This window comes from Lepisosteus oculatus, chromosome 3 (assembly GCF_040954835.1).
Source record: "Lepisosteus oculatus isolate fLepOcu1 chromosome 3, fLepOcu1.hap2, whole genome shotgun sequence".
Classification (NCBI taxonomy): Eukaryota; Metazoa; Chordata; class Actinopteri; order Semionotiformes; family Lepisosteidae; genus Lepisosteus; species Lepisosteus oculatus.
Genome location: NC_090698.1, coordinates 19,119,135 through 19,142,667, shown reverse-complemented (window position 1 = coordinate 19,142,667; position 23,533 = coordinate 19,119,135). Strand labels below are relative to the sequence as shown.

The 23,533-nt window shown below is 37.1% G+C and overlaps 1 protein-coding gene across 3 annotated transcripts; it reads left to right on the top strand.

The window, feature by feature from the left end:
- Nucleotides 1-1,186: 1,186 nt before the first annotated feature.
- On the top strand, nucleotides 1,187-21,477 carry gpat3 (glycerol-3-phosphate acyltransferase 3). Of its 3 annotated transcripts, none has more exons than XM_006627153.3 (13): nucleotides 1,187-1,337; nucleotides 3,027-3,249; nucleotides 3,596-3,662; nucleotides 8,032-8,329; nucleotides 9,670-9,744; nucleotides 10,427-10,516; nucleotides 11,224-11,317; nucleotides 13,275-13,390; nucleotides 16,367-16,422; nucleotides 16,515-16,600; nucleotides 17,060-17,188; nucleotides 18,215-18,294; nucleotides 21,085-21,477. In XM_006627153.3, exons 2-13 carry the CDS (start codon nucleotides 3,106-3,108, stop codon nucleotides 21,179-21,181), a joined length of 1,332 nt encoding a protein of 443 aa, XP_006627216.2. In that variant the 5' UTR covers nucleotides 1,187-1,337; nucleotides 3,027-3,105; the 3' UTR covers nucleotides 21,182-21,477. The 3 variants fall into 3 exon arrangements, with proteins under 3 accessions (XP_006627216.2, XP_015195662.2, XP_015195663.2); XM_015340176.2 differs by having other exon boundaries at nucleotides 3,023-3,249; XM_015340177.2 differs by lacking the exon at nucleotides 1,187-1,337 and adding an exon at nucleotides 2,752-2,934 and having other exon boundaries at nucleotides 3,023-3,249.
- The last annotated feature ends 2,056 nt before the right edge of the window (nucleotides 21,478-23,533 follow it).

Below are 23,533 nucleotides of genomic sequence, written 5' to 3'. Positions count from 1 at the left end.
TAAGGACCCACATGGACCACAGGGTGAGCGCCCACTGCTGGCCCCACTAACACCTCTTCCAGCAGCAACCGTAGTTTTTCCCAGGTCTTCCATCCAGGGGATGACAAGGCTCACACCTGCTTAGCTTCGGTGGGATGCTATAATAATAATAATTGCTTACACTTATATAGCGCTTTTCTGGACACTCCACTCAAAGCGCTTTACAGGTAATGGGGACTCCCCTCCACCACCACCAATGTGCAGCATCCACCTGGATGATGCGACGGCAGCCATAGTGCGCCAGAACGCTCACCACACATCAGCTATTAGTGGGGAGGAGAGCAGAGAGTAATGAAGCCAATTCATAGATGGGGATTATTAGGAGGCCATGATTGGTTAAGGCCAATGGGAAATTTGGCCAGGACGCCAGGGTTACACCCCTACTCTTTTCGAGAAACGCCCTGGGATTTTTAACGACCACAGAGAGTCAGGACCTCGGTTTTACGTCTCATCCGAAGGACGGCACCTTTTTACAGTATAGTGTCCCCATCACTATACTGGGGCATTAGGACCCACATGGACCACAGGGTGAGCGCCCCCTAAAAGTCGGACCCACATGGACCACAGGGTGAGCGCCCCCTGCTGGCCCCACTAACACCTCTTCCAGCAGCAACCTTAGTTTTTCCCAGGAGGTCTCCCATCCAGGTACTGACCAGGCTCACACCTGCTTAGCTTCAGTGGGTTGCCAGCTGTGAGTTGTAGGGTGATATGGGTTTTTTAAAAGTACTATATAAAATAACAAATATTAATGTCCTACCAACCTCTATACGGTGAATTATTTTTTGTGTGAAATTATCAAAATTATTAATACATTAAACTTACGGATATAGACTTTTTTGTATAATGAGATCATATTTCACTACTTTTGTGAAATTGTTCCCGAAGAAGAAAAATATAGCACATAAAAATGTCGACACCATTCTTGAGATTTATATGTGATAAATATATGACAGGATAAAAATCATTCTCAGACATTACTGAGAATTGTTTCATTCTGTCTGTTTTCAACAAGATTTGGTTGAAATAATGTGTATCGCAACAAATCACATATCGGATAAAGGGCTATGTAAATACTGTACTCTAGTCACACAAGGCAACTTTTGAGTTATATTCACCACAAGGAGGCGTTCTCTTTCAAAGGTTTGTTTTACTCCGAACTTTGCTCTGAACTCCGAGAACATTTTCAGAGATTGCGAGAACGATTATCAACGATTGTTCTTCCACAAAAGTGAAGGACTCAAGGTAACACAGCATGATCAGAGGATAATGATGATATAGTGAAAGTCTTCAGCGTCCAGGTTAGTTGTTTTTTGCTCGTTTTGTCGCAATCAGAAACATCGTTTTGTTTCATTAATTTACCGACCGACTTTTTGTAAGACGGACGGCTACCGTCTTACTGAACATTGAACACGAAATGTATGCGAAGGTCTTTTTATAAAATCTTACTCAGACGTATCTGATTTAAAATTGAGAATAGGGGCATGATACTCTGAACGAATTCGAATTTTGTCTCACGTTTATTTTTACAGTGAAATGCGTATTTAAACAAGAAGTCTGTTGTAATGTAGCCAAAATAGTTCATTCAGAACGCTCGGGGTTGGGTTCTGTTTTTCTTCGCTTTACAGCGAGGCGGATCCGATCTTCACCAGTTATGGTGTTTAACTTTTTTTTGTTTAGATTAATTATGACACCTCCCTCCGTATACACTAGTTAATGTATCAAGACGTTTCTTATTTGAATTTATTGTAAAGTTATATATTTGAGCATGTTCTAAATATTAATAGTTCAATTATTTTCTGCTTTAAATAACAATAGCTTAGTATCTCAGTAACTCATATTCATTACTAAGAAATTATTCTTTTCTACAACTGTGCATTTATTGTGATGATTCGTGATGATAACGATGATTATAAACGTTTTGCCTGGAACTTATTTTTTCATTAGAATTTTTTTGCAAAAATACTACACAATATTCAGATCACAGTGTCAATCATTTGACTATCCGCCTGTCTGCATATGCACTGCATTCTCAAATGACAGCTAACCCACTCTGGTTTTCGTGGTCAGATTAGTATGACCTGCTCCTGCCTGGTCAGCCGTGACATCAGCTGATTCCTGAAGCACTACAGTGTCTTCATCACTACATCATCACTACCACAGACGTTACCATTACTACGCTGGTAGTAAGGATTTTAAGTGCACACATTTGACACTTCAACCCTCTTGTACTGGTTAGAAACTCAGACTATATTTAGCATTATGGACATTGTCTTTGAGTCTTTGTAGAGTTGTGAGCATTGGATTTTTAAATAGCAGTAGTTATAATATGTGGATATACACTTATTTTTTGTTATCTTGATAGCTATTTAGGAATAGTCAGTAGCGGACAATTTACGTCGGGTTGTAGAGACATACAGGATTTTGCAAGATTTTTACAAACCGTGATTCTTTTTTGTTCGGTCGAGTTACATCTCAGCCTTTTTATGTTTAGAAAATAAACCGTAAGATGTGATCAATGTCTACAATTGCGAACACTGAATTCACACAGAACCAGATGTAAACTAACACACCGCAAACAAGAGTGCCTCTGTCACGTGCTCCCTGGCAGACAACACACGCAGACACCTCAAAACAAAACAGAATTTAGCCTCTCAGATTATGCAACCGTTTACGCTGTCATTTTGTAAACCTTTGAGCTATAAATGTGAAGGGCCTGCTTTGTGCTGGGGAAGAGATTGCTTAGTGTAGAAATGACATACTCCACTCCCTCCATAACTCATTCACTCCATCTCGGTCAAAAGGTTTCTTGGGATTGCACTGTATCTAGGTGGGGAAAGAGAATTGTGTCAGAGGTGGAAGGACAGTGAGGTTACAGAAGGTATTGCAGACCTGGATGTAAGTGTGCAATCTAAAGCTGTATGGCAAATTGTTGCTCCACATTCACATGAAGTGCTTTCCTCATTATTTTCTCTCATATTGCCAGGCAGGTGTCTGATGCTTTCTCCTTCTGGGTGATTCAGACTTGGCCCCGGCATTCCTGAGATTGCATTCAATCACAAAATCAAGATGGAAGACCTCTGGAAGGTCACGTTCCATGTGTTATCCGTGTGGTTAACCCTGGTGGTTGGGCTCATCATGCTCCCAGCAATGTTCGGAATCTCCTTGGGAATAACCGAAGTTTACATGAAGATTTTAATGAAGACGCTTGAAGTAAGTAAGACTTGGACCAGGATGAAAATGGATTTGACTATTTCCTGTGCACATCTCTAGCTTTGCACATTTTTAGTATAGTTAGTTCTGTGTGTGATTTAGTTCAGAACTAAGCTGTTTTTGGTATTCAGTTTAAACAAAGGAAGTTTGGCTTAAATGCAGTCTACACCTTCCACTCTTGCATACCAGTGTTACTGGTGTATTATTACATCAGCTGACAGGCGTTTTGTGGCCAACGTAAAGACTAACTGGCTATGATTTAAGTGGTGTTTTTTTCACACAAGCACATGCATCACATAGTAATACATTCTTAAGGTCTTCAAAAAATCCACTTTTTGTGTTGCAGTGGGCTACTCTGAGAATACAGAGGGGCAGAAATGAGAAACACTCAATCAAGGCTTCAGTATCTAATGGTAAGAACTTACTTATTAGATCTGAGTTCCCTTCGTCTACTATTAGACCACAGGAGGACTCCAGGGGTTCGTTCCTTCTTGTTTATAGGATTCCTGGAGCTCCCAAGTGATGTTTATCAGTTTCTTGTCTCCTAAAACTAAGGCATGCAGAAATATTGAGAATTACAAAACATCTAATCAAAAATAAAAACATAGCATAATGTTTTAAGTGTGTATGTGGTCTCTTCCTATGAAATGAATGAGTAAAATTGCATCTCTTGTGAAGATGGCCAAAGAACATCTGAATAGTTGTATGGTTTACACATTCTGTTTTTCTCTTTATTTTATTCTGGGGTATACTATTAAAGTCATCACTATATTGACTATGATATAATTTTCATTAATAAAAGCAAATAAATTATCATTTATCAGCGCATTCATTTACACTGATGAATTTCCCAGTGAAACTCTGCCTGGTGACATGCACAGCTGTACAACACTTAAGTAGTGGTGTAGCTTTCTGATCATTTTGTGAGCATCTTTGTGCGTAGCTGTATATCCTTTTTTTAAGATACAGTTAAAAGACTTTGCAATCCATATTACAATATATTTTAGATATATTTAATATTGTCTGTCTAGTGAAATAAAATGCACCACACTTAAAATGTAGTAATGTACCATTATCTTGTAGTTTCATCACTTCATTTTCATTCACACCAGTCAATTGCTGTACTTCAAAACATAGAACCCATAGAATGTAATGTATTTAAACATTTAAAAACTACAGTAATATTTTATCTAAATGCCCGTCTCATGAATTACATGGAAAATACTCTGAATTGTTTATTTAAAAAACATAAATATTCTTGAAACTACATTCGCGTGTAGCTCTAGAGTTTTATCCTGCCTGAAATTGTGACAGGAGCAGTTTTGCATATTTTGTGCTTGCTGTGCTCATTTGAACAAATCCCGGTTCTTTAGTACAGTGAACTTAATGTAACAGGTGTTTGCTTTATTGCTAAAGTAAGTAGTAAGTAAGTACAGTAAGTACTGTAGCTTGTGTTAGCGTCCTTGTCCCCAGCCTGCCCCCTATCCCCAGCAATAGGGTCCTGACTAGCTGAAACACTTGAACTTTCTTTCTCTATCTTAAAAATGGGGAATGGACTGAAGATACTCACAGCCCTTACAGGTCTCTTAAATTTGTTCAGACTGCATTCAAGATGTCAAAATATAGAGTCAAGAAGGGGCTAAATTAAAAAGTAAAATATTTAATGGTGTAATAATAGTGCTGGTATTGGACTTTAATTGATGCCATTGCATTGTTTATAGTATGTCCTACTTATACACACATACACCCCAAAAGTTATATTATAATATAGAATTGCAGTTTACATATAGAACAGGACCAGTTTGACCTCCGTAATGCAACACCCTCTGTAGAAAACAGCAGATTGGGTGTAGTGGTGAGAAACTATTTCACCAGTTGAGCTGAGGGCATGCCCAGAGTGTAGTTGTCACGGACGTCCATAGGGACTAACCGTGGGGAGCAGGAGAGCGGAAAAAGACCCATATGCGTAGCGGCGAGACGGGAAAAAGGCCCGGGCTCATTAGTGCAAAGAGTTCAGGAATGCCGTATAGAAACCTATGCCCTCAGGGAGCAGACGTGGGGCGCCCTGGTGCTAGGCGGGTCTCAGGACATCCGAACGTCAATGCTGAGCGAGGGCAGAGTGCAAGACCCGGAAATATATAGCCCAAGGGAAAGAGGGGAACCGGAAGGACAGCAGGCAGGAAACTAGGGACAAGACAGAGAAGGAGCGCCCTCTGGCTGCAGAGGGCGTGACATGAGTGTAGTCAGGACACCAGAATTAACACCTTTACTATTAAAGTGTAAGAGTGTAAATCCTGTAAGTAAGGGATACTGTAATTACTGTAATGACCAAGTAGAGATATATTTAGTTTTCTAAATACTGATAACCTGTTCAATGTAAGGCCATGATAAAATAGAAGGCTTATGTATTGTATTTGCAATGGTGCAGTCTCTGTGTGTCAAAACATTTATGCGCCAACTGATCTTACCCACTCGAACAAATCAAAATCTTTTGAAAACAGCATCTGAATATAAGATACAACATGAGCTGAAATCTTTATATTCTTCAACTCATGGTAAGGACAGAATAGAATGCAGTGATCATAACCCCCGCACACAGTTGGACAACATAAAAAGTAGCCTTTGCATCCTTTAGCTAACTGGGAAAGGTTATATACAGTATACAGTACCTGTATATTTATTATATTTTAAATGGCATTAACTTGTATGGAACTGTGAAAGAGCATAACTTAACAGTATTTTTTCTAATGTGAATCTGTATTGTGTTGTTCATTTGTTTTTAGGAGTCACAGCATTCAGCACAAGTTTCAGTACCAAAGGTTTTATTGCAAGGGGTCAGGCTGATGGGCATGAGGCCTATCAGTATATTGAGACAATACTGAATTGCACAACTACAGTAAAAATAAACTCTTCCTTCTCTGTACTTTGGCCTTTAAGCAGTTAGATATATCTACCTGGGTTCAAGATTTTTTACACTTTGCATGAAATGATATAGAAAAGCAGACAACTCTGGCTTTAATACCTTTTGATGACTTTTGTCAGTTAAATGTGATTTAAATTAATCGGGTACTGTACATTACTGGGTTTAAAGGAATGATTTTGACTAACAAACTAAAAAGAACTGAGTCTTTTTAGTCTTTAACAGAGAAGTTGGTGAGAGGACAGTATTAAATCAAAAGCATTGACAAAGTTGAGCAGAAAGGCCTCCTTCAGAATCAACATTGAAACACAAACTACAAGAGCAGATGCAAAGAATTGTGGGAGTTTGGAAGTATGGAACAAGATGCCCAACCATGTTATCAAACCAGATACCCTCTCGTCTTTTCAGAAATGGCTAGTAGAAATTAGTTACTAGCTCCCAGCTACAGAAGACTGAAAGACCTACTCACATTTCTAATTGTTCTTACAGTATATTCATACACTTTGTAAAAAGCCAATGTGAAAACACTGAACATACTGTACAATGTTTGCACATAGGGATGAACAGCAAAATCAGTTGTTTCTCATGATGTACTTAAAAATTTGTGTAACTTATACCTAAGGAATACAGCATACAAAATGTGTAATATATCCAGCTTGTCTTGATGAAGGTTCACAAAACCCTTATGAAGATACACACTGCTGGAGTGTGGTAAGACATAGTGGCAAACAATCAGCAGGAATGGAGCAATCAGGCATTGCTCAGCTTGGAAATCTGTTGCAACCATTTCTTTTGCAACTTATTTTTAGAAATGTGCATACTGTATGTTTTCACCATTTTATGATTTTTGTGCTGTTTTTACCTGATCTACAACCTGATACTTAACCAAAAAATCAGATTGTTTTTTCAATATTTTTCTTGTATTTAGTTCAACTAAATACAAAGTTTCCCAGAAGTTCATAATTATTATTGTGCTTAATATATTTTGCTTTACAGTATTTACTTGTTATTTTAAAATTCACATTCTTAATTAGTCCTTTTTTCCATTCTCCCAGTTCAGTTTGTTTACTATATTTATAGAAGGGATTGATAATTACTGAAATGTTTATTTCTGAATTCAAATAAGTATTACTGAATATTGAAAATATACTATGAAAATATATCATCCCCTTTTAAAAAAACAAAACATGAAGCATAACAATGTAATCACTAAGCCCCCAGACTGACCTTGCTGTATCACAGTGCAGATTTTACCTCTGATAAAATTAAACGGATGACATTAACTTGGCTTCGATTAGGTAATAAAGTTGATTTTCTGATACCATTTTCCAGATATGCAAGACTGCTCATAACGTTTACTTGGGCATTTCAAGATATGCATATGCTCCAGCTGTTTCATATACCAATGTTTCAAAATAACTCATTGCTTTTTAAGGCATTCATCAATCTCATTATAGAGTACGGTCCCTACTGTCAAGTTCCATAATGTAGTTTACTGTAACTATATAGGCTTATATCTCCCACATACAGTATGTAGCTATTTTCAACTGCTGAATTGTTTCCTTGAAGGAACTTCACACAGTTCAGTTTAGACCTAACAAATCAGTACAGTATATAGGAGTAAGACTGTTTTTTCAAATCCTTGTTTTCCCCACTGTAAAAAAATAACCTCTGGAACTTTTAAGTGATGCCATTATCATTTATCTGTGACAGTACACTGTCTTGTTGCTCCTCGTATCTTTGATAATATAGCTGATCAGAGCAGTGCAGGGAAATTAAGCAAACGATCATCTACTTTAGGCTACAGCAGCCACATACTGTATGTCTCAAAAATGAGCTGATGTTGATTTTCTCTCCGAAAGGAATCATCCAAAGGGATGGAGACTCCTCCATGGAGAAGGAGATAGCAGAGCTGAGGGGAAGCCGTAGCAAGCCCCCGGCCAGTGGGGACTTCCAGCTGAGCGACGTCTTCTACTTCAACAGGAAGGGCATCGAGTCCATCGTGGAAGACGAGGTCACCCAGCGCTTCACATCCGAGGAGCTGGTCTCCTGGAACCTGCTCACTCGTACCAACAACAACTTCCAGTACATCAGCCTGCGCCTGACCATCATCTGGGTGGTGGGGGTCCTCATCCGCTACTGTGTGCTTTTCCCTCTCAGGTCAGCAGGCTGGTTTTTGTTTGGAGTGCTGAAGAGAATTTCTTATTTTTTTTACCCCTTAAAGCTCGTTTAGCTGCAACCCAGCGAAACAGCGTTTCCTTATGCCTCATTTTCCTTATTAACCAATTTTGCCTGGGCACTTACATCCTACATCCTGCAGTGGGAATTCAAGGGGTTTGCTACTAGTCTATGCAAATGTCCTTTAAAATATTATAGCTGTGATCCTGGAATTACAATAGAAATGTTTATGTCCCGTAGTTAGTATAGTTACAAGTGTAACTGTGCAGTGAGAACATAATCCAGGGAAAACAAGTTTAAGCTCTTCTTATTTAAAATGTCTTTTTTCTTGAGTTTATTTCTTGGGAACTATGATTATTTACAATACAGTTTCAGGGTTACAAAGAGTATTTTAACGCAATATAACGCAGCTGTCCGTTGAAACATGATTTACAACACAGATCTGGGATTATTATGTGTGACTTCAGACCTTTCAGTAAGGGACGTGGACAGAAGTGCACTTATTAGTGCACCTAGTTCTTTCTGTTTGCCAAGACGTATTTCTGTACGTGTTCAGCGAGAGGCTTGCCTCCCTCACCTCAGTTTCCTGGTGAGGTGGCAGAAGGTGCCCTTTGTTTGCTTGTGCACACTGCAGAGTTTTCCTGTCATGCCCGCTCTCAAGTGTTCTAAAACAGCAGCTTGCAGCAGTTACTGTATCTTCACATTAACATTCCTGATATAAAAACTTTTCCAATGCCTAAACCACTAGCAGGGAGAGATCATTTGAAGCACAGTTGGCTACGTTGTTTTTTTTCCTGATGTTCATTGTTGTCCTGCGTGTGTTCTTCTTGTCTGTAAATCAGTGTTGGCTGCATTCTTCATGCACCTGTCTACAATATATATACAATACAGTACAGCAATGTGTACAGTACATGCAATATACTGTATATTATCACATTTTTAAAAAACATGATTTTGTAATGTAAAAAGAGTGAATGGTACTGAATATAATACCAGGACACAGATATGGGAGTGATATGAATAATCTTTTTTATTGCTGGCACAGTTTATATTTTACCTTAAATGTTTCTGCCACTCATATACTTACATCTAATACATTTTAAGTATATTGTGCTTTATTAATGAAAAGTGAAATTCTTGTTATAAGCAATATCCCAAAGGTAATGAGTTCAGAAATCCAAAAAAAGGGACTTTTATATGTTATATTAGTTATTAATTAACAATTTTAATCTCAATAGGCCATTATTTCATGTCAAAGCATTAAGGAATTGTTGTATTTTGGTACTTATGCAGTAGATATGTAAGAATTTTTTTTTCTTTAGGGTTACTCTTGCTGTAATTGGAATAAGTTGGCTGGTTATAAGTACCTCCTTGGTTGGGCTGTTGCCAAACAGCAGGTAGGTTTATATGGTAGTTATCAAAACATTGTTATACATTAGAGATGCATTAAGTTATGTCTAATTTTGTTCTAATTTGAAAATAAGCCTGTCACACAATGCAGGTCATTCTGTTTCATTGTTCCAACAGTGACTATCTGTTTACATATATGATTGTTTGAACATCTGTTTTTGACACAGCTTTCTAAAGAGCAAGTTCTGTATCTTAAAATGAAGGCCAACTTGCATCTAGTGACATTATGATAGGGGTATGACTGTTGTCACCAATAAAACAGATTACATTTAACAATAGTTAAATAATACAGTAGCTCTCATTAATGCAGGCACTTCTAGATGAAGAAACTTTGTAAAAGGTTAGAGAATAAGAAATGCTTCACAGTAATGCCTTGTGGGTATGGTGATGATAATGATGATGGTTAAGAAGACGAATATCATGCCTGAAATATACTATACAGTGTATGCTCAGTCTGCTGGAGACTACACATACCTAAGTATTCTCTTTAGACTTGCCACTAGGGGCAGCTCATGGTTGTGATTTATGTATAGCATCTGACTACAGACTAGAACAAACTGGTATATTTCTTCAGTCAGACTCCGTAGATAACTTTTTGTATGCATATGTCATCACAAGAAGCTTTCTAAACCTGGTTTAAGACCCTCACATGTCTTTGTGTTCCCTTAGTGTGAAAAACTGGCTGAGTGAACTTGTTCATTTGATGTGCTACAGAATATGTGCTAGAGGTCTGTCTGCAACCATCAACTATCACAATAAGTGAGTACAGCCAAGTGGCCATTATGACACATTTTACACTATCCATTGACTAAAGACTGCATGGTAAAGAGAAATGTAGTTTCTTCTTAAAATTATGGCCATTTGTGAACATATGAAACTGTGGATAAAGCCAGTTAAAATTTAAAGACGATCAGACCGATGTTAGAGTTACTATCAGTACTGTTACTGCTACCAGTACTAATACAAATAATTAGGATGATTTTAGACTTCATACAGTGTTTCACTGATGGAGAATAAATATGACGTAACATTCTTCAAAATTAATTCATATTTACCAATCCTCAGTGAGATGTGAAATGCATTTAAAACAGAGATCTAACAAAAACATTTCTGCCTAGAATAAGGCAAAACCTTGACTCAATCTGCCAAATTGTAAATTCCGAGTTTTTTCTTGACAGCAGATTTCTTATTGCAAGGGGAGTCTTGGGCCGCCCCATTGGAAAGATATTGTCAAGCAAAAGGTTTGGAATTTGCAGCCGGTGGATGGATCAGATTTAATTTATTCTGCACCTAAGGCTAAGTAGTGTAATTTATCTCAAATTACTTTTACAGAAGCAATAGTGTAAAGAAGACATAATTGCATCCTTAAAACCTAGAAATTATTTCAGAATAAAGATATCAGATTTTGCCTCAGTGTGAATGGTGATATGTAGTCTGCTTAAAGGTTGCTTATCATTTGGCTATAGAGAAAACCGACCAAAAAAGGGAGGGATATGTGTGGCCAACCACACCTCACCGATAGACGTCGTCATTCTTGCCAATGATGGGTGCTATGCTATGGTGAGTAAAAACAATTATCAAATATTATCAAACAAGCTTTTCCACATGTTGCTAATCCATCGTCTGTTCTAAAACAGGAATTTATACGTTGCTGTGAAGGAGACGATCCTGCACAGGTTTTGTTTGTTTTCCAGAGAGTTCAGAATACGTAAGAGCCAAAAGTCTTTGTATTAATCTCACACATGGACAGTGGACCCAAGCTTCCAATATGAAAAGTGTGTTGAATTCATTGTTTCGCCATGTGATGTAGAAATATTAAGAATGATACACTATATACTTGTAATTGGAACAATAAGTGTTGTTTTGCTGCCATGGCTTTTGTTTATGAACAAAACTCTTGGCTGTAACAGTTAGAACTTCACAGTTAATGTCCCACCGAAAATAAAGTTTATGTTCTTTTGAATGTAACCTCAGGTCTGTGCAAGTGATTACCAGCTTTCTTTGACCACAGTGTTAAGAGCTTTACATGTTGCTTTTCCTGTTTTTGAATTCCCTTTGGTGTGAATTTGTGAACACCTAATTCTGTCTTAAATGCTGACAAAATGATACACTACAAGCCCATGTTGTTTGGGAAATTTTACCAATTATCACAGAAAACAGTAAAATTTGATATAATAGTTAAAAGCAATGTATATGATTTTTAATAGTTATAAGCGGTTCAATCTTATTCCTTATTCCTCAATTGACTATTGATCTAGTTAACCTGACATTCAGTTCAAACCCTAAACAGTTACTACAAATAAAAGGTAGTGTTGGACAGCTTTGGCTAGAAATGATCCTTTATCAATCTATACAATAGTTTTATCTTAGAGTGGTGACAACACACACTTGATAGTTTGAAGCTAGCCACGTATTGTGTTGGCATAAATTATTTATATGAACCATTGATATCAGAATGTGGTATCTAGATTGGAGGTTTGCCTGGATTACAATGTATGTTTTGCGTCCAAAAAACATCACAGGGCTGTTTCAAGAAACAACTTGTTCTATGTTTTATGGGACAGAGTATACAGTCTAATACAACTACATTTAACTTCTGGGAAACTGTTCAGAACAGTGAGCTACACTTCTCATGCTGAATCATTGTACTCACAAGTAAGACTCAGTGCAACTCTTGCTTCAGAGTAAGCTTGACGCAAAGTGCTTAATTTGCGCAACTCAAAGACCATGATTTTATAAGTGATAAATGTGTAATGGGAACTGACACTGTAACCTTTGAACATCTCCTCATGTTCTGAGGGCTGATATACTGTGTTCTTGTGCCTTGAAGGGTAGACTTACACAATTTTGTCACAACATCACAATAGGGCTATGGAGAAGTCATAATGGGACTAAACTTATTCGTAATACAGGAGGAATCAGGATTCATGTTTAGACAAATGCTGAGCTAAGAAAATTTGACTACATTTACATAAACTTCTGAATTTGTAGAATCTATGGTTTTCCATGAATTCTAGCCTCCGTCTTATTCATATCGATGTTATCAAGAATTTCCTGGTTCTTCACAAAGTAGTATCATAAGTTCCTTATTATGGAAAAGACCAATCTTAGTGACCCATCCTAATTGTATATTGTATCAGCTCTACAGTAAATATTGAAGTTTACAGTATGTTGGCTAATTGCAATGGAATTGCAAGCAGTACCTTTTCACTCAGGATCATTTTTGATCATATTGGATGTGACTGTGCAGAGTAGCATGAGTCACTTCTGTGCATACTGAAATTGCTTTCTCATGCTGTCACCATGAAGAGAACATTCACCAAGGGAAGTAAATCTTCTAAGGATTAATTTTCTTGATCATTGAATGTTCCCCTTGTCCTTAGTTACGGTATGATGTAGTTTATATAAAGTCGTTAATCATTTTTCTATTGGTGGTGGAGACAATTCTGTGAAGACACTGCAAGATTCTTCTCATAGAGACTGAAAACAAATCCGCAACTTTGGATTTATTTACCAGGTGGGGCAGGTCCATGGTGGCCTGCTGGGAATTATTCAGAGGTCCATCGTGAAAGCCTGTCCGCATGTCTGGTTTGAGCGATCAGAAATGAAAGATCGCCACCTAGTGACAAAAAGGTGAGTGTTTCGCTAACTGCTACTCCTAGGCGCATTGTCAAATTTACTGCGCGTCTCTCTGTTTCAGCACATTCGGTCAGCTTTTTCATTATAACTGACATATTATCATTAGTGAGTCATTAGCTAAGAAATAAACTCAAATATTTCTGCCTCTGCAAGTCTTGACTGCACTAAACACTAACCCTAATGCTAGCAGTTTCTGTTTCAAGTGACCAGTAATGCATTGATGGCATTGATACACAAGATACAATATTGTGATGTTTTCATATAAGATATATTCTTAATAAACAATTACAAAAAGTAACTATATGAATTGTTGATTCTTGAATTAATTACTTGTAGTATTTTAAATAAAACAAATTCATCTGTATGGATTATCAGCTTTTAAATAATGAAAAGCTCGTTTCATTTTAATTCTAAATCCTATTTTAAGTTGAGTATTTCTGGAGTTTATTATTATATTTTAACATTTTCCTTTACTGTTTAACTGTTGTTCCTCTAGGTGACTTTATTGTTATTTACTTTGGTGAAAAGAATCACCAGTGATCTGAGAACAGAAAATATTTTTTTTAACAATTTAAGTACAAGTTTCAGTTCATCTTTGTTACAAGACCAGTTAAATCATAAAAAATTATCATGCCTAACTTTACTTATTGATATTTGTAAGCTTGATGATATTCAGGGAATAATCCTTTCATTTTCTTTAAGCCTTCCATATTTAGTATTGTGTGCAGTAATGTTACATCAATGCAGTACTGATGAGTATGTTAACAAACAGTTTTAAAGATAATGTTGTCTTGGATACAAGCAACGAAAGAGTTTGGTCTTATTTTGTTACAAGAACCTGGAATGCTGTATTTTATTCCAGTAACCCTCAACAGCAGGGAAAGTATTGTCATGTCCGTCCGATTTGCATGAAGGCAAAGAGGAGTGTCAGTGGATTAACAGTGTTATTCTTGAGGAGAATAATTTTGAAATTTTTATAAACTGTTAAAGAGAATGTGCAAGTACTGTTCTATTCGCAGATGATGAGAGGTTTAATGAGTGGAAACTCACAGCTGACTCAGAGGAAACTGTTCTTATAGAGATATCGAAAGTATCGCAATCTTGTGAGGTTTTTTGATAAATATTAAAAAGAAGTTGATTTTTCTTGTCAGTTAGGCATAGTTCAAAGGGGCTAAATGCTGGAGCTTAGATTGCTAAGGACCATTGTTCTTGAACTGGACAAGTATTAACACCAGGAATGACTTCCAAGGAAGACATTGGCCTTATTCCAATATCCACACTTGTGGCCTTCATATGCACGTTCCCGCAAGGTCCTGCAAGGGCTCAGATTGTCTCATTTCTAATTTGTGTTTCACACGGGTGCTCACAAGCACCCCCAATGAGACCTTTACATGCCCTACTCGTCAGTCTGCATCTGACCAGACTTTGCTGAAAATCCCTTGCAGAATCGGTTCACGTTCTAACCTATCAAAGCAGAGTTAAGTTGCCATGGTGAATAAAATATTCAAGTTTATGTAAAATGTAAACGTTTTACAGTTTTAAAACCCATAATATTTTTGTAAAAACAATTTCATTACGCCACTTTAGATTCATATACTATACAGACATAAAGCTATTATTTTGTTAACTTACTACCTTATCAGTATAATAGCTGATGAATATTCATGTCTATGGTGTATTTTGTAATATGGTATTACAAAATATTAGTATATTAGTATGGTGTATGGGAAGATGAAGTATTTAACAGTATAAAGCTTTGAATAAACAGATGTATTGCCAGTGAATCTTATTAGACTGTGAGCCATAACCAATGCGTGATGTCGTGAAATGGTGTCCAGATAACCTTTTTTATAACAGTGCAGCCTCAAATGTCTGTGCACCTGTAGTCCACACCTGCTCTAAGACACAAAAGTACAGTCCTGGAGGAAAGGCTTAGGGCTTAGTGTGACTTATGGGGCACAGCCATTCATCCTGTTTTGCAGATGAAAATGGAGGGACACAATCCAGTCGAGCAGTGCCCGTTGTATCACCCTGTGAATGTTTGTGACTTCCACAATTTTTCAAAAGTGGAAAAAGCACTTTACCAAAGCTAATCTTACTCTTGCAACTTTGAGACAAATGTAACTTTTATGGTTCTCCTAGTAAACCACTCAAGAGTTTAACAAGTGTTTGAATTGAAAAGTGTTGCAATGGTAGGATCCTTAATCCTCCCAATTAAGCAAGTTTAAAATATGTTTTTTTAGATACTGTGTAGCAAAGCTTTTTCAGACATGAGACTTGTATTTGTGATTGAGATGATCTCAATGCTGAAGTTTGTAGTTCTGTCCGTGTTTATGTGGGCTTCTTGTGGGTGCTCCTGTTATTTCTCCCACAGTCCAAAGACATACTGGTAGGTTAAGTGGTTCCTGGGAAAACTGGTCCTGGTTTGAATGTGTGTGCATGTTTGTGTCTGTGTGTGCCCTGTGGTGGACTGTTGTCACATCCAGCGTGTTTCCCTCCTTGCACCTGTTGCTTGCTGGGATAGACTTTGGCTCCCCCATGACCCTGAATTAGGTGAAGCGGTTAGAAAATGGGTAGGTGGATTATATCAATGAATAACTAGATCGCCTTGTCCTGTTGTCCACGGGATACTGCTTTTGTAAAACAAAAAGGTGAATCTTTTGGAGAAAGTATTGATAATTTGACTGATACCCAATTTCACCATACCCAATTTTATGTCTGATTCAGAGCATGTTGATTGCAACATGAAAATAATTAATTACCTGTAATTACCTTGGAAATGCTTGGAAATGAACCTACAGAACATTGTGGAGAACAATAGATTATTACTGCCATGGGATTATTGATATCTCTTTGCATAATAATAGAAAACCTGTTTGGCAGAAGATACAAAGTGATGGACTCTATACATGCATGTAAATGCAACTAATTAATTTTTTTTAAAGTTTGATCCGACTTTCTCTTCAACAGGTTGAGAGATCATGTTGCAGATAAGTCCAAGCTTCCAATATTGATCTTTCCAGAAGGTAAGAACAGCAGTGCATTTCTGGCTGTGTGTATGGAGAAGGTTTTTAATGTTTTACTCTTACTTTCCTTTTTTAACCGTACTTTGCCATAGGCACGTGCATAAACAACACGTCAGTCATGATGTTTAAGAAAGGAAGTTTTGAAATTGGAGGGACCATATACCCAGTTGCTATCAAGGTAACGCCTTTTGTTGAGAGTTTGCACCATGAGAGCTTTCTGAATGATCACCTGAGAAACAAACAGACACACAGAACCTAAAGTAGCTTAGGTGCATTGATTAAGGAGTGGAAAAAAAAATTAGAGGATGAGTCATACAAAAAAAGTGAACAAAACAGAGTATCTTCAGTATGTTGTGCCTTTTTTCCAAATTAGACATTTGTTTTTTTTTGTGGTTCTCATGCAAATCGATAGCCTCTCCTTCCATATTGTATCTCCAAAAATAAATATGGGGTGTGCTTGTCAATTGTTTAGAATTTTCTCCAACATAGCATTTTAATAGTAATTATTTCCTTAAAATGATTTTCTACATTGATGCTCTACATGTTTGATTTGTGTTTTTTGCTTTTCATATTATTTCTAACAAGAAACCTTTTGTCTGGGACAGCGTCTCCTGTAATCTATTTCCGTGTTCTGCAGTATGATCCTCAGTTTGGGGATGCTTTTTGGAACAGTGGAAAATACAGCATGGTGAGCTACCTGGTGAGAATGATGACCAGCTGGGCCATTGTCTGCAATGTGTGGTACCTGCCGCCAATGACCAGACAGGTGCTGATACCTTTCCCTGTGCCATTTAAAACTGCACATATCGCAGGCAGTAATTTACATGTATCTGAAATGCTTGACCAGAAAATTGTGGAGGTTCCAAATGTCAACCGTTATACATAACATTGTCATGTGTTGCCGTATGGTTCAAACCCCCCACTTTTCAAAATTTGAAGTTTTATGTTCACTACATTCACTTTTAAGACTCCAGCTTGAATATGCAAAAGGGGAATTTCGTGATGCTGCCATCTGTCTCAACATCTGGAGAAATGCCCCCTATAGGTGCTTCCATCATATCAGGGTTTGGAGATGCATGTAGATCAGTGCTCGCTGGGAGTGAAAAGGTGATGGACAATGTTCTTTTGTTAAAATAACTTCCCAATTTTTTTATCTAGGATTTTTACCTTTTTTACTGGTCTTGATTTAAGAATAGTGCACTGTATGGCTTGATTAATTGTGTCAAAGTACTGCATTATATGTCTTTTTTTTTGTCTGAGTATTGTCTGTAGGATCTTTTATGCCTCTTTTATGCCCCTTATTTGTAAAAAAAACATCTACTAGAAATATTTTATTGTTTGAGTTCGACCTGTGAAAGGAGGAAAACTTTTAAGGAGGTTTCTGGAAATTGTTCAAGGGTGTCCCTGCCCAGACGGAGAAATCATTTACCACGCCCTGTACCTTTCCCTTTATTAGAGCTGACATCTTGAGTACTGATAGAGATGGCATTTCTCCAGCACCTACAAGTGGCACGCCCTGCACTGAATGCGAGTTAACTGTGTGGGAGTATGTTGGACTTGAAAAACACGAGTCTGAAAAGCTTGTCAAGCAGCACATAATGTAGAGGAAAATTAAGTACTGTATGTATATGTGTTGCTAAAAAATAGCAACACAAATTAACTGTTTTACGTGCTGTCCATACAGCTTCCTTGGAGAAAGTTGTTTTTTCTTGTAACAAGCTCTCATTTTGTTTCGTTTTTGAAACGGTTTCCTGAAACCAAACCCACTCTATGTTTCTTCCTCTCTTAACAGGAAGGGGAAGATGCAGTTCAGTTTGCCAACAGAGTGAAAGCAGTGATAGCCAGGCAAGGAGGCCTGGTAGATCTGTCTTGGTAAGAAATCTAGTATGAACATTTTGTCATGATAATCAATCACATTGAGTTTTGTGATCTGACGTGTTTTGTATTTTCCCAGCTTATTGTTGTTCCTAGTCTTTTATTTCCTACCTTTACTTTGTTTTACTTTTTTTCTTTTTCAACTAGACAAGGATTACCACACAGACAGTGTTAACAATAAATATGGGAGACATTCCCATTGATGAGTTCAACCTTTCCTTTTAAAGCATTATGTTTTGCTTTTCCACAGAAACGGACACTTCACATAAGCATTAAAAAAAATCCAAAATATCTGTTCTTTAAAGTATAAACCATGACGTACAGAAGTGCCATCCTAGTGTTTATTGAAATTAAGATTAAGAAGAAACCTTAAGATCTATGAACAGTTCACAGTGCCAGACAAGATGTACAGATGAGGTATTTCAGTTGGACTGGGGAAATATGATTCACATTCTAAAGGTCACAATATGAACCACAAATATGTGTTATCTTTTCAGTTCTTGTTATTTCTATCATATCCCCTTCCCCTTGAACATGTAGTACACAATCACATCTTTCAGATGATCATCCCTACACTTTTGTGACATTACTAGTTTATTTTGCAGTTTTCTCAGTTCGTCTTTCTAGTTGCTCTCAGAGTTGGACAAATGCTCAATTTAACAATTTGTACAGATAACTGAGTAAATTGACAGTCTTGACATTTTGTATGGTAACCTAACTCAAAAATGTTTCAAGGGTCATTTCTTGAGATTTATCAGATGTGATTATCTTCTGTGTACAGCACTGCATGCCCTTTAAAGAAAGTCATTTACAGGAGATGTTTTCTCCTCCTCGTTTATTATTTCTTTAAGAATCCAAAGCTATCAGCAACTATACCACAGCAGATTCTGTTAAATACACTGCCAACTGTATCTCTTTAAATCACTCAAGTCCAAAAAGCTACTTTTTAGCAAGTGCTGCCACCTTGTGTTGGTGTTGTGGTGTTCTGTTGTGTTTGTTGATCTAGATTTTTTTGCTTGATTTTCAAGGTGTCAGACTCAATACCTTTAGAGCTTTACTTTATTGTTGTAATTATTTTATTAAATATTAACTGTTTATTAATAAACACTGAACATGTCTATTCAGACTTGAAAATAGCTTTATAACTAAATTGCCTTCAATCAAATTGTACTTTTCACATTTCAATGCAGACATTGAAAAAAATAAATAAATATCCAGATGAGACATGTATTAGATCCAATTAGGTTAATTGGCAATTCTAGTTAAAGCAAAAACTGGAAGATCTCATAGCCATTGAAAAACTGAAATTGAAGCCCTTTTTCTACCATTGGTTACTTCTAAAAGAAAACCATTTTAAGTGTAAGACAATTTCTGTTTAATGATAGAAAACATAGCAATATGCTCATTCAGTACAGAACACAGTACAGGCTTCTAAAAGGACAATACTTAAATTAATCCATCTCCCTATCGTGCCCTAACCCAAGGTTTTCACACATTTACATCTATGGCATTAATATTAATCTTTGGGCTTGCCTGATGCACACTGTAACAACCTCGGGGTTTGGCATGGAAAGAAGCAGGCGTAGGGCTCATGAAAAGGGGTTAAGCAACACATTTATTAACCAGAACCGGGGAAAGCTGCGCACACATCGGGATAGGGATTACAGCGCTGCACCTACAGTAATACAGACACAGAAGAAAGAGTCCCCCGCCCCCTATATACAGTCCGGTTCCCCCAAGTCCCGCCCCGCAGGCGCTGTTCACAGCCCGCTATGTGTGCGCATTGCTAAAGGGGACAGAGTAGCCATTAAAGCGCCCAACGTGGGCGCTACAGTACTTTGACAAGAACTTACTTGTTATTACTTAAATACACTTTGGGAAATGGGAAATGTCTGTTTTTGCTTGTTTCTCTAATGGATTGTTACCAATGGACTTCCTTGGAGTGCTATTCCTAGATTATACACTACCTTGCTTTTCAATTCCATGGAGCTTTCTGCTATAGTTCTACATGTATCATATTTGTATGTGATCCTAATTGTTCACTGTACAAGACGTTTTCCAGGAGTCTGTACTTTTAAAAATTTAGATGACAGAAAACATGTAGGAGAGTATTGCTCTGAATTATACTTTCCAAAATAGTCTTCCTCCTCTTCAAGATTCAGTTTGAACCCAGTCTTATCCAATTATCGTCACACTAAGCAAACATTTAATTAAAAGGTTTTAAACCACTGGTAAATTGCACATCTGATACAGAGCGTTCTCCAAAGAGAATCCCTGGGCCTGATGAGCAAGCAGAAAGTCACTGGGAGCCAGGCCAGATGAAAACTGTGTGTGAGTGAAGGTATTGACAAGCTCTAGATGACTCATGTTCTCTTTATGGGTGAAGTTAGTCATATTTCTGCCCAAAAATGGCAAAGACAAAAATTCAGGCAGCACCAAAACAGTGACACCCACTTTGCAGTTGACAGATTGTGGAAAGAAATACGGATTGGGTATGAAATTGGAATCTGCAGAAACCTGCTGCACGACAAAGATACGCAAGTAGAGACCTTCATTACAAAAATGGTTGGACCTTCTTACTTAATAGTGGGCAGAACATGAAAACATTCAAATGAATGAAGTACTGTGAAAGACTGTCAGCTGTTGTTAAGTCAAGTTAGACCTCTACTCTGCTTAATACCAGCAACTAAATATACAAACACATAATTTATTCATTTACAGAATAGAGAGCATGTGAAGATCTTGTGTTGCTGAGGTGCTTTTTAACATTCTTGTGTGCTTTCGCAGGGATGGTGGCTTGAAAAGGGCAAAGGTTAAGGAGACGTTCAAGGAACAGCAGCAGAAAATGTACAGCAACATGATTGTTGGAGAAGACAGCAGCTGAACTAAATATGATCTCTTCAAGTCTCATTGTGCACAAGTATATCCACATTTCAAATTCTTTACAACCTGTTAGAGTAATAAAACTATTATGAATTTAAGTGCCTCAAAAGTGAAAAAGAATATGTTGTTATAGTAAACAAATGGTTGTAGTATAAGCATGATGATGTACAGAAACAAGAACACTGAATATATACGATTTGAAAAATATGAAATAGCTCAGAAATTTTTAACTGGTCTCTGAGACTGTTTCCACTGTGTTGTATAGGAAATGAATTGAATAAAAGCATTTCACACTAACATTTTGTGTACCATATACAGTACCACATAAAAAGTATTTTTTTACCAATGTATTTTATATTGTACCTGAGGCAATATTACAGTTCTGTGCAATGTCTCTTTACACTTCCTTTGTCTGTTCCTTGTGTTTTGTGCCAGGTATTCTGTGGAGATGAACTAACAGCACAGCTTATGTTAACAAATGGATCAGACTACGTGCTAACCACAAGCTGAACACTTTACTAATTTATAGACAACTATTGTTACTGTATACCTGAAAAATAGAGGCAGGGAATCTAAAGTTATTTGCTTTTAGAAAGACCTTTCTGTTTCTTAGGATTCCAAAGTCATCGGGTTAACATTTTGTATTTTAAATCCTTTAATCATCCAGGATCCTCTTGGTAAAAGTATTGTTACTACATACACTAGATATCATTTAAGTCTCCCTTTGAAAAGGCTTTCTGTCTGAGCCTCTTAAATTACTTACATGACAATGGAAATCAAATCAGGCATTTCTGAATGGCACAATGGAAAATTAGAATTGTTACATTAAAAGGTTACATATAATCCATAATTCAATATTTTTGGTATCCTCTGTCAGAATGCAATTCCATAAAAAGGAAGACAAAACTAAGCCACGTAACTACAAATGAATATGTTTATGTCTAGTGTATGTAATGGAGACATGAATTAAACTATAAGACTGTGAAGGCTTATTCATGTACTGCATTTCAGATTTTAGCTGTACAAAATATTAAGACACCATTATTTAATGTCCTGTCTCAGTTGCTGAGCTAAGGCCACAGATACCTTTTTACTCAAACTCTTGCCACACTAAGCTTTGTGTGTCCACATGCAGAGATGCTCTTTTATTACTGGGTGCTCTGTAGGATATGTGCAGCCTGAGCTGTTGAGTTAGCACATAATTTGTTTAGGCTATGATACGTATTTACTGCCATTGCCTCTCCTCTGGGTCTAAAACACTGCTAAAAATTAGCTGCTACAGTATGGTCAAGAGTCCAGTCTGAACTGCAGAGATCTGGTCACCACTGGTCAGAGCTGGCAGTAATGAAGCTGAGCCTCCAGAGGGCACTCTTCTCCCTAGGCATCTAAAGCCACACTAATATTGCAGTAACATTTCATGATACTGTGACAGTTTAAGAAGACATAAAAACGTTTTCTTAATATATTTCTCATGTAAGATATAGGTAGGATAATGGCAAGCAACATGTCATTGTAACATAGGATTATTGGTAACCAAAACATTTATTCGGGTTACAGATTTTTCTGGGGATTTATCTCTCTTTAAAATACAATACCTCTCTCGTAATGTACAGTGATGCATATTTTTAATGAAAAAACAGGACCATACCACAACTTTAATTTTAATACAATCTCATAATGGGTTATGTAGGTCTAATTTTATTTGAAGTGTCAAAGGTGAGTCTAGCACAGGTACTATACTAGATGTTTTCTTTGGCTGTTGGGCATGTGAACGCTTTATTTTTGTGCGGCTGCTATTTAGTGGATCTCATGTGCCGTTTAAAAGTATTTGTGGACAGGGACTTGGGAATCCTTTGCTGGTATTGTGTGTGCTACTGTACAATAGCATAACAGCATATTAAGCCCATTTCAACTCTGAACATATGCCTAGCATGAAAATGGAAACTGCAGGCTTAATCTGTCTTCAAAATCTGCGTTAAGATTTATGTAGTGTAAGGGGTAGTCAAGACATTAAAAGGCATAATTAGAGATCAGTATTTGCTAAGATGACAAGCCAAAAGTATTTGCATTAAATGCAATGCAAAATTAAATGCAAATGCATAAAATTTTGCAATTTTGCAAAATGCAAGAAATAATGCAGAGAATTTTCTTTCTTTAAAGTTTTGAATTTGTCATTTGGATGTTGCCCAATATTTTCTGGTCTGTAATTGAAGAGGTTATCCTTCATTTGTTGTTTGTTTTTTGCCATTCAGTGACAGAACCTCTTGTTTAATGAGAACAAAGAAAACACTCAAAACTACTGTACATACTGTAGAACTGAATTCCTCATTCATTCTAATGAAATATACTGGTG